Raw genomic sequence first — 12,500 nt, forward strand, 5'->3', positions numbered from 1 at the left:
TGTAAACTTATTGTTTGGGATGAATGCACAATGGCCCCAAAAAATCGCTCGAGGTTCTTGATTGATCATTGCAAGATTTGTTTGGAAACAGCAGACCATTTGGGAACGCATGAATGTTGCCAGCAGGAGAGTTCAGGCAAACATTACCTGTAATTCCTCGATCGACACCAGCGGACGAAATAAATTCTCGGCTGAAATACTCTACTTTGTGGCGCCACGTAAAGACGTTAAAATTAACTACAAATATGCGTGTCTAGCAGCAAAACGATCCATCAGCTGGGATATTATATAAATTTCTGGAAATTGTGAACGAAAACGTGCTGGTTGATCTCACCTCAGAACGAATATCATTGCCTCAAAACTTCTACAATTTAGTGACGTCAAAAGAAGAATTTGTTAAAAAAGTATTTCCCAATGTTCAAATCAATTATAAGAATCACGATTGTCTGAATGAACGAGCTCTTCTTGCGGTCATGAACAAAGACGTACACTAACTTAACAATATTGTTCAGTCTAACATTCAAAGCAGGGCAGTCACATAAAAGTCCGTCGACACTATTGAGGAAGCAGATGAGGTGGTTAATTATCCAACAGAATTTTTGAATTCACTCGATTTGCCAGGAATACCATCACACGTACGGCAATTGAAAATCGGCGTGCCAATTATCATGTTGCGAAATATCAACCAGCCAAAACTTTGCAACGCCACGCCACAATCTTGACAGGACCTTTCAAAGTTGAAGTTGTTCTCATTCCTCGCATTCCTATGATTCCAACAGATATGCCATTTCAATATAAGAGACTGTAATTTTCAATTCGGCTTGTGAGGTAACTGGTGCTGACCTCTGGTGAGGTTACGCTTAGACAATCAGCGCCATCTATTGAGCGACAAGGTGTACGTTAGTGTCTAAGTCAGTAAATGATGTTTCCTAGTGGTCCCATGTAGTGTCCCAGTGTATTGATGGCGTGTCTGTATTCGCAGAGTCGACGTAGGGCTGCTGTGATACAAGAACAGTCAGTCTACCCAGGGCAGCCAAGGTCTCTACACCAGTCTGCTTTAAGAAAGCAGTGAGCCGCCGCCGGAAGAGGACTGTGAAGTGTTCTTCTGTCTCCCTGTGGAGTGGCAGTGACGGGATTCGCCGTACCCGGGGCAGGCTGGTAGAATAGATGACTGACTAAGGTGCTGAGGAGGAGAGTAACAAGCGAGTTGCACGACGCTCCTGCCTAAGGCTCGCAACCCTAGTATCTGCAAGAGAAGTGGCCCAGCAGCGTGAGGCTGATTGGTACCTGCCAGCAACAGGTTGGACTGTGGTTGTGGACCTTCACGAAGAGGCACTTAGTGGAATTGTGGTTTGGCTGGCCCGAGGCCAGGGTAGACTCATTGTTGTTTCCTGGTACCTGCGGAGAGTAGTACCACGGATGAGGAAACCCGGTACAAGACTGCAACGATTGAGCTTCGCCGAGTGTTTAGTGTCTTCTGAGAGAGACGTTGGTGTACATATAGTGTAGTAATACTTCCTTTTAAGAGTTATATATATACATATGTGGTGATGGGAAAATAATTATATATGGATAAAGTGACTACCTGTTGTATTTGTTGTACTTCCCCCTTTTGTTTTACTTGCATTACTGAGCTCACCCCTTGAAAGCCTCTACTTATTTGGGGCCGGATACCAGAACTTTCATAACATCAGAAAGAACCCGGTTGCGTCCCATTGAGGCCGTAACTATGTGTGTGTGTGTGTGTATATATATATATATATATATATATATATATATATATATATATATATATATATATATATATATATATATATATATATATATATATATATATAAACGAGGGCAAACAGGCCAAATGGGTTTAGCCCCATAGAGGAAAACTTCGCCAAAGCACTGCTGAAGGCAGCTTCGGAGGACAGAGCGCGTCTCCTAGCTTTACAAGCCCCCTATGCCGGGGACTTCCTGTTGAAAGTCCCTAATTCCGCCTTGGGCACCCGCCTGGACCATCGGACCCTAAGTATTGGTGTTCCTCTGCGCCTTGCCGCCCCTATCTCCACCGAGCACCGGTGTATTTGCGGCCATGCTCGGGCAGACCAATACGGCAGCCATGGTCTCATCTGTCGTAAGACGCAGGGAAAGATTGCCAGACATGAATCAGTCAATGACATCATCAAGAGAAGTTTGGCTACAGCTGGGTGCCAAGCACAAAGGAACCTCAGTTGTGCAGACCTGACAAGAGCCAAAAAACGCCCAGATGGAGTCACCCTGCAGCAATGGAGAGAAGGTAAACAGGTCGTATGGAATTACATATGTGCTTCCACATTGGCTGATACCTATCTACGTTACAGCTCGGCGGAGGGAGGTGGGGCAGCCACCTTCAGAGAGATCCAGAAAATCAACAAGTACAGAGACTTAGAACGTTGTTACAGGTTCGTGCCGATAGGCTCTGAGACTCTGGGCGCCTGGGGTAAATGTGCACTCAAGTTTTTAAAGGAGGTGGGCGAGGAGCTCATTGGGAAAACTAGAAACCCACGAGCGGCCAGTTCCCTGTTCCAGCGCCTCAGTGTCGAAGTTCAGAGGGGAAATGCGTGCTGTATCCTGGGTACGCACCCAACCTCCGAGGAGCTGGACGAGGTCTTCGAACGCTGATTGTTATATTTTTACATATATGTGAGTATTCTCTGTAAATTTGTTTTACTTGTTTACTTATATATATATATATATATATATATATATATATATATATATATATATATATATATATATATATATATATATATATATATATATATATATATATATATATTGGTGTATACTGGCAGCAGGTTTTCTTTCAAACATGTTTCATTGAATATGACCGCATATTCTGTATTTATTATTTTCTGGTTTAGGGCTTCTATCCCTCTAACTATTTTCTTAGCATCAGGGCTTAATTGGAATAGGAGTTCTCCAAAACTCATTTTCGTACTTTTAAGGTGAAGAAAAGTGATTTACTATAGAGTGTATTACACTTATTTGTATAATTTGCACGACGTTTCGAACCTCCATGGTTCATTCTCAAGTGAACAATCTTACAATACTAGTTGATTTTATACCCGCATTAGGTCAGGTGATAATACAATGAAGGTGAAAAACATGGGGGGATACATAAGGGATAAACATAGGGGCTGCAGAAGGCTTATTGGCCCATACGAGGCATCTCCTATCTAAATTAATCTTTGTGTTTACCTACCATCTACCCCTCTCCCTCTCTTGAACTTGTCGTCACTGTCATGTCTGTCCATCACTGTCTGTCTGTTTCCCTCAGTTGTCAAGCTGTAATGTATATTATAAACAACTACGAGAGGAGGGAGATTAACTTTTTTAGTTTCTCCTACTAACTCCCCCCCCCCCTCTCTCTCTCTCTCTCTCTCTCTCTCTCTCTCTCTCTCTCTCTCTCTAACGGCCTCTTTTTCCAGTCCCTCACTCACTAAGTCGCACTCGTACTGCGGGTTCCTCGCAGTAGCTATAAAAACCGGCCAGGTGGTGCGGTCGTTGCGGTTTGGTGTGAGGACAGTAGTAAACGAGCAGGGGACGTGCTTTTGGGTTATTTCTCTCTCTCTCTCTCTCTCTCTCTCTCTCTCTCTCTCTCTCCTTCTTTTTTTTTTAAACTAAGACTAGTGTTCATAAGAGCTGCCAATTAAATGGCGTACCAAATGAAAATACAATCAATACAAAAATACAACTGTTATCCTATCTCAGCTCATGTGAAGCTGAGGTAAGATAAGACTACCTCATCTGAGACAGAATCATCTCTTTGTTCATCTTTCTCTTTCTCCAACAATCATCTTTATCTTTCTCTCTTTTCACTTTCTCTTTCTTTCTCTTTCTGTCTCTCTCTTTTTCTCTCTCGTTCTGTCTCTCTCTGTCTCTCTTTCTATTTCTTTCTTTCTTTCTCTCTCCATCTCTTTCTCTCTCTCTCAGTAACACTAGAAACGAGAATGTATTCACACTGGTAAAATATAATGTATGAGAACGACAATGATTTCTAATTAATAATCTGAACGACATTTCTTCACTAATAAATAGTTCGAGAAAAGACATTGAAGGACCAAATCATGAGGATTGTCAAAATTTTTGTGAATTGAATAATAAGTCAATAAATGAGAGTAAAACAAATGATTTGAAGAGATCTTGGAAGTGGAGCTAGATTAACTCCCCGAGATCTGAGATGGGCTGAAGAGCCTCATTAGATTTAGCCGAGAACAAGAAAAGCGATAAAGGAAGGGAGGAAGAGTCCAGTTCCTAAGATTTTATGAAAAAAATACAATGACAATTTTTTATCCATATATATATATAATATATTATAATATACATATATATATATATATATATATATATATATATATATATATATATATATATATATATATATATATATAGTTGTGCTTTCTGGATTCGGGGCCCACTGGTGGGTGTTGTCTAAACTTTAGACTTAAACTTTAAGTGTTGTTAAATTTTAGACAACAGTAATTGTAATAGTACAACATTTCGAATCCCAGAGGGGGTATAAAATGTCACCTTTCCTTTTAGCTAATGTCCCTATTACTTTAGCAGTAAGATGGAACCCGGGAGCTAGGCACCAGCTGTGGGGTTATATATTTGGAAGGGTCAGTAGTTAGACCCTGAGGATACCTGGATACAAGCCTAAAATAAATATAAACTCAAGCTTTCTGTTCCCGACAAAATTAAATAAATACACAGAATGATGAACTGTGAACCAAAGGACTGAAGACATGACCTGACCTTGACCTGAAATTTGTAAAATTTGTACAGGAAAAAACAAAGATAATGGGAGCTACCAAGACGTTCCAGTAAAATGGGTTGAGGTAGGACATTCTACGATGACTTACCTTGACCGTCTCACTGTTGAATGTCATTTCCACTACGTCTATTGAGTAGTCCTTCCTTTTGCCTTCGTCCGTGAAACTGATGTTTCCCGTGACGCCTTCAATCTCCACCTGCAGCATAAGGGAAGACAAGGTAAATATGAGAAATTTATTACCTCAGCTTCAAGAAAGCAGAACATGTGCTCAACACTTACCAAGATTGTAAATTGTTTTCTAAAGACCCGTAACCAATTTAATCACCCGTTTACAACGTTCGAAGGAGCCATGAAGAGGATGTGTACCTGCACACAGCATATTCCCGTATTCCCATTTAAGGCATATGCGTTAAACCACTAGGCCACGATAGGCGAAAGGCAATGTAACCTTAGTTTCAACTGAATCCCCTAGCGGTCCTGAAACTTGCACTGAAGCCTAGTTATGGTCTTTGGCATTGTCTGTGTGCACTGTTGCTGTTGTATAGGAGTGCAACAACCCCCAACTCTTCTCTCAAAATACCGAAATAAATCATACTAAGCCCACTTAGGAAAGTCATTTCCTTTCCATGAGTGGTAATGAATGGCTAAGAATATTGCGAAGTTCCTTTAAACCTGATTGCTAACAGCAAGCAATATATGAAAATTTAACATATCGAATATCTTAAGGGATTCTGTGAATTATGACGATTGGTAGAAATTTGATATTTAAGATCATAACAATTTTGCTAAATATTTTGTTTGGAAATGCAGCGCATTCAAAGAACTCATGGAAGAAATTAAATTCTCCATCATACAATTCGTAATCAGAACAAAGATTAAAGCCTCTATCAACAAATTCAAACTAACCCAAGCTTTAAAAAACATAAGATATATTATTTATATTATTTATTCTGCTCTGTCTTTGATATGAGACCATCAGATATTTTCAATCTCAGTTGAATTTGAGTGAATACAGTATAAAAAAATATCGATAATTTTACAGGGGTAAAGAACTTGATAGCTAAAGTAAATCGAATTAAAAATAATTAAAAACGTGAACTGCGTTTCGTATGTTTTAAACGAATATAAACGAACGATTCAACCAATTCACATGAGTAATTCAGAAGGATACAAATAAGCTTTTCAACAGAAAAAAACTCAGTGCAGTTAATTCCCCTTACTATGTAACATATAGCCAGAGGATTAAGGAGGGAATTTACATGTCAGGTATATTATATCTAATTCGAATATTATATATTCGAGTTACACACCAAGAAGGGTTTCCCCATTTTATGGTGTATAACACAGAAAGAGATTACTTGTGTCTTGGACTATATGTTCATGACTAGAAAGCTTTAGTCATGCTTTTGAGAGCTTTAGAAAGCTTTAGAAAGCTTTAGAAAGAGTATACTTTAGAGAGTAACGTATACTCTAGTGGGTCAGCAAGCTTGTGGCCATTCCTAATCTTGAACATTACAACACATTTTGACCAATAAATCCCCTGAGGCCAAAAACTGAAAGCGGCTTGGCAAATTCCCGCGATTTCCCGTTTTCTATTCGTGAATTCTCGGTTAGGTTAGGTTAGGTTCGGGCAATTTAGTACATCAGTTTAGAGACGCTGGGAACGCTCAAGAGGGACGGGCTGATTATGATGTCCTTTAATAACCCTCCCAAAAAACATACTTCCTACCACTAGACATACTGCCTACCACTAGACATACTGCCTACCACTAGACATACTGCCTACCACTAGACATACTGCCTACCACTAGACATACTGCCTACCACTAGACATACTGCCTACCACTAGACATACTGCCTACCACTAGACATACTGCCTACCACTAGACATACTCCCTACTACTAGACATACTGCCTACCACTAGACATACTGCCTACCACTAGACATACTGCCTACCACTAGACATACTGCCTACCACTAGACATACTGCCTACCACTAGACATACTGCCTTCCACTAGACACAAACTACTCACAGTTCCCACAATTAGACATACAGCCTACCCCTACCAGCAGACAAGCAGGGTTATCACCTGAACTTTACAGCAGGGAGGGGGGGGGACAACTCTAGCATGAGTGTTAATATAAATTCATTGCCTCGTCGCCGAGACCATCAATATAAACCAGGGGTTTAATGGTGGTTTATGGCTACTGCCTCAAGTATGGCTCGCTGGGACACTACTCATCTGCTGTGACGTGAGTGGCCGTGGTTAGTTTGTGTGGTGGGGGGTGTTGTTTTGTTGGCAGTGTTGGTGGTGATTGTTGATTGTTGATGGTGGGAGGGATGGTGATGGTAATGCTGGTAATTATGTTGGTGGTGCGTGTTTTAATGAAGGTGTTTATTGTAGTGGTGGTGGAGGCGATTGTGGTGATGATGTTGGTGACGTTGGTGGTGATTGTGTTAATGGTATCGCTTGCTGGTGGTGATTGTTGTTGTGGGTCTAATGGTGAAGATGGTGATGATCCTTTTTATTTTTGGTAAGAGTGGTCTCTGCAGCTTAAGTGGTCGTTGAGGTAAGGGTTGGGGCTGTGATGGTTGTAGTGGTTGGTGTGGTTATAGTGTATCCGTTGATGGTGGTTAGGTTAGGTTATGCCAGAGGTGATAGCAGTGTTACGGATTGATGCTATGTTGGTGTCTAGTGTTAGTCGGTTCATTGTTGAAAAAATTATTTGTTGTTCTACTAAATTATGTCTATTACAGCGACCCTATCAACCCAAGATATTAGGAGAGAAACTTTTCAAAATAATAAAAACCGCCACAGATATTTCTTACGTCTTAAGAGCCATATATAACGCCTTCAATATAGTTCATAATTAACTATCGACATATTTTTAATAGGGTTCAAGAGAGGAAACGTTATAAGCGTTCTTCAGCCGCCGGGGAGGACGCTTAAATTAGGATTGCTTCTGCTGAATGAACGCTTGGGAACGCTGGCGACTCATGTCTTGAAATAATAAAGTTTTGGGTGGTGGAGATCTCCAGCGTCTTGGAATAACAACACCGCCTTAGATGGTCGGAGTAAAACAACCTTCTGCTTTTAGATAAAACTTTAAAACTGGTGATCCTGATGGAGAGGACGGTATAGCCAAAATAATAAAACCCACTTATTGTTACCTATGGTCAATTACATGGCTTTACCCACGCGTATTTATATATCAACTAAAAAAAATATATATTTATATATCAACGTCAACTGTAATTCATGGAGTAATCTTAAAAAAAAGGAAAGAGAAACGACAAATTTCTATTGAATTATATACGAGTCCTGTTGTGGAACCCAGAACACTGCAAAGTAAAATTCTTTCAGCGAGACCAGGCGTATTTTTCCAAGCATTATACTGGGCTGTAGCTTCATGAGCCGTCACGATGATATGTGCGACACACATAACTTACCATAATACAGTCCAGGAGCGTTTGTATAATACTCAACTTTCGGGGGATTTCAAAGGACTTTCGGTAAAAGAGGACCTTGATGGGCGAGCAAGAGTCATGATCATTTTACCCTTCTGATGATGGTCATAAGCTTGGTCTGTGTGGTGAAGGTGGGTCTGCCTCGGTGCAGGTGGGTCCGCTTGGTGCAGGTGGGCCTGCCTCGGTGCAGGTGGGTCCACTTGGTGCAGGTGGGTCAGCCTCGGTGCAGGTGGGTCCGCTTGGTGCAGGTGTTGGTCAGTTCTGCCTGCTGGGTACAGCTGGGCTGGTCGGGTGTAGCTGAATGATGCCATCCAAGTATTTGCAGCAGCTGCCAGTCTCCTGTTGTCTAAAGTGTGTCATCCGTTCACACGCATTACCCTTGAATGAATAATAGTTGAAGGCGGGCCCAAAGAGCCAGAGCTCAACCCCCGCAAGCACAACTAGGTGAATACAACTATGAGAGTATTCATACACACTACGGCACGGACGCTAATACTGAACCCTCGATTCATCGGTGAGTACATGTAGGTGAGTTCACGAGCGGGAACTGCCTTCTTCAAAGTTGTTAAATCTTTAGCTGTGTTTTATCCATGACATCACAAACTTCAGGAAAATACAACAGAGCGAATGAATGAGTTAGTTGACGATTCGTGGGAAGTTTTCGATGTGGCCGTATACATCTCTCTGCACTTGCTGGGAAGGGGGAGGGGGGTGTTGGAGGGGGAGGAGGGTGTTTGCTGAACTCAAGTTCTTGGGCCCTGCCTCTGAACCTTTAATTGATTGGCGACACCTACTTGCTTCTCATGTATTTAATCTGGAAAATGTATAATACAACTTTATTTTCTTCCGACTGACCACGTTTTATTTACGAGTTTCTTTTATTTACGTTATTTATTTTCAAGTTTATATTGTTTAAATTTTAAGTCAGGTTTTTCATCTTCATCTGCTCCAAGATGTAAGTTTTTCTTTCTTTGTTTTCCTTCCTCGTTACTTTGTATATGATATATATTTTCCGTTTAAACTTAGTCCTTCCCTCGTTTTTTTATATTTTATTGTAGTTACAATTCAGTTTTTATTTGTAGCGTTCGTTTACTACATTCGTTAACCAAACATTGTATTTGATTCATAAACTATTTCAACATAATACAGCTGAAGTAAAACTGCTGCAATGAACTGTATTTCACAGTTTCACTAGGCTCTTGTTCCACAAAGGTGCACCATGCTACGATACCCCATAGGTGCACGTGCCTTCTGTATCAAACAGGTGCTCAGGCTTTTGTACCCGTTAGGTGCATGAGGCTTTTTTCCTACAAGTACACCATCTTTCTGTGCCACACAGGTACCTCAAACAATGCCCATTGAGTCAAAGAGGTGCACTGTCCTTCTGTACCTACAGCCGCACTAGACAAGGCCCACTGTATTGCTCAGGTGGACCAGTATATTGTGCCCTTTAGTTACTTGACAGGAAAAAATGTCTAAATGAGTTTCGCAAACAAGTCATAGTTAAATCGTCTGCATATGTGAGCCACGTGTTTCCATGTTTACCTGAACACGATAAAGTATATTACTCGGCATATCAAACCCTGACAAGTGAAAGCTGCTAGCTTAGATCCTGTGCCAGGTGACAGGTGTAACCTGCTTTCTATGACCTCAAGTGGGTGGCAGGTGAAGGCTTCTAGCTATAACTTGGCTGGGATTGCATATGTAGGCTACTACCACTGATCTGCCTCGGATGACAGATGTCCTTCGAAGTGAAGAGGGACTTAGAGCAGTTGGTCCATGAAACTAGCAGCTTAGCGGCTGGTAAGTTGTGAGAGGACGCTCCTTTGCATCTTAACTAGAGCTCGGGTTAAATATATGAAAGTTCAAGTTAGGTCTTGGAGATACGACCACACATCCCCACGAATTATGAGCGGTCGGTGAGGCTGTAAGACTAGCAAGAGTCTCCCTGACTATTAACAGCAAGTATTAACACAGAAGAAATTCTTATGTAACCTTAATTTTATAAATACATATTCCTTGAGGGTTTTTGTGAAAGCCGATTACCAGGTCCTATAATGCCATTCAGTTATATAATTGTTTTCTTAGCTTAAATATCACATCAGTATTATATAAAACGAAAAAATATATATATATAAACATATATTTTTAATTTTGATTTACCTAATAACTATTTAATCTGTGAATTTATATTTAACGACAGGTCGAATGGAAGACATACTTCATATTGAAGACATATTCAGTTCAGATATTAAGAGGATAACCCTCAAGGAGATGTTTCTAGCGTGTCTAATGAAAATTTTTGCACGTGTTAAGTGTTGACGTAGGTGAATCACAGGTTGTAGTCGTATCCACTTTTACAACTTTTACAGCTTAAACGACTCGTTGTAGTTATGCTGTGTTTTATGAACGGTGTTTAGTTCTTAGTGTGTGCACTCTACAGAATTAGACTCCCAAGAGCCGGCCCGGTGTTCAGCCAGCCTCTAGAGAGAGAGGGTCGTCGCTGTTCTTGCTGCTGCCCACACCGCACTACCTTGACCTAGCTCGCCTCTCTCACTGGCAAACAAGCAAGCCGGACTAACTCATGGCCATACCGTAATTGGCAAGACTAATTAACAAAGTTTGATTCATTTGTACTGATCACTAAAGGTGAGTGAATCATTAATACAAAACTGACGCTAGATTACACTAGCACTTGAACTATGTTAATTATTAAATGCAATATTTAATAGCTACATGAATTACTCTTATTTTAAATTGAAGGAAATAACCACAAAGGAGGTTTATGACAATAGGATATAGTGTCATAATCCGAGATGACTCCTTGAACTGAGATGGGTCATACGTCTCCAGAAATCAGTCCCCATACTCTATGTGTTTCATACGCCCTTGTCCCAAAGTCCACGTCACTTTAGAAAGAACTACTACGTGGTTCCTTTCTTTGTGAGTAGCATGGAACAAGTCTCCAATATATAATTCTCTCAAAACTAAGTAATACCTTCTCACGTTACAAATTAACTAAGATGGAGTCTTAGAGTAGAGGTGGTTGAGGGGGGGGGGCGCTTTGTCGGTGACCTAGCCTAGGTCAGTGTCGTCGCCTCAACAGTCAAGCCACTCTTTCTAACTCAGCCCCATAAACAAATGGTGGAGCCTCACCTTAATTAATAAAATCACTCCTTCCTTCCTTTAACAAATACACAACTAACCACGATACTGTTTTTGAGAAAGACAGTAACCATTAGTTAGGTGAAACTTTTTACCAACATAGGTAAATAAATTTGTGATTGATTATATGCAGTCGAAAAACTTTTAAAAAACTCTAAGGAAAAGCAAAAAAAAAAAAATCAGACTTTATACAACTCGCTGGGGATCGCGAAATTTGCTGATCCTACTTGAAGCCGGACAAACAAAGATATACAATGTTAAGTGTGTATGGTGTTTATAAGTCAGTCTGGTAATATGAGTATGCAGCGTGCAAAGTGGATTTGCAAGCAACAGCACGTAACGTGTTTGGAATTGTAGTTTGCAGAGAATATTACGTATTGTGTATTGTTTGGGTTAATTGTTCAGTAACTCATTTATAGTGTGAATTGTGTAATGTGAAGGCTGTATTGTTCAGTGTGAAGTATGTAGCGTGCACTGTGCAGTTTATAGTGTGCAGTGAGCGCGTCTGACCTGAAAACACTTCAACCCCAGAACTTCTCAAAGCGAACATGTAACCTGCTTGCATTCCAAACTTTTGTTTAGCAAGACTTTCCATGAGAGGTCTTGAAGGGAATGTTAAACTCTTGAGAGGAATGCTCTTTTAAACTAATCCACAAGGTTTCAGGAGTTCCTAATGTACTTTTACTCGACACAGACATACTGCTTTCCAGGCCATTGCAAGATAGTCATTAACAACAAAATCAAATCATTGCATCATTCAATTAATATATGCAGGATAAGTGTATTTGAAAGTTCAGTAAAACTATGTTTCAAGAAATTTTTGGGGCGCTTCTCCTCCTTTGCTGTGGAAAACAACATGAAAAAGAAAAAAACAAACTAGGACATCACGAACATTTACCTCCAGGGAGCCGCTGTCTCCCCGAAAAGCAACTGTACTTCAGGAAATTCGGACCAAAACTCCAGAAATATTATGACAAACATGTGAGCAAGAGTATAACGGAGACGTTTACTCAAGGACTCGTGGGATATTAGCGCCCCCTTCTTGTGGACTGAACCC

At 40.6% G+C, this 12,500-nt stretch overlaps 1 protein-coding gene across 2 annotated transcripts in view; it reads right to left on the minus strand.

Moving 5' to 3' along the window:
• The window catches only part of LOC123764029 (glutamate receptor 1), a 706,396-nt gene that overhangs the window by 312,674 nt on the left and 381,222 nt on the right, over positions 1-12,500 (minus strand). For both annotated transcript variants that reach the window (XM_069329669.1, XM_069329668.1), the window contains exon 7: positions 4,896-5,003. In XM_069329669.1, coding sequence (XP_069185770.1) covers positions 4,896-5,003 — 108 coding nt within the window. The remainder of the gene's footprint in view (positions 1-4,895; positions 5,004-12,500) is intronic.

This window comes from Procambarus clarkii, chromosome 23 (genome assembly GCF_040958095.1).
Source record: "Procambarus clarkii isolate CNS0578487 chromosome 23, FALCON_Pclarkii_2.0, whole genome shotgun sequence".
In the NCBI taxonomy this organism is placed as follows: domain Eukaryota; kingdom Metazoa; phylum Arthropoda; class Malacostraca; order Decapoda; family Cambaridae; genus Procambarus; species Procambarus clarkii.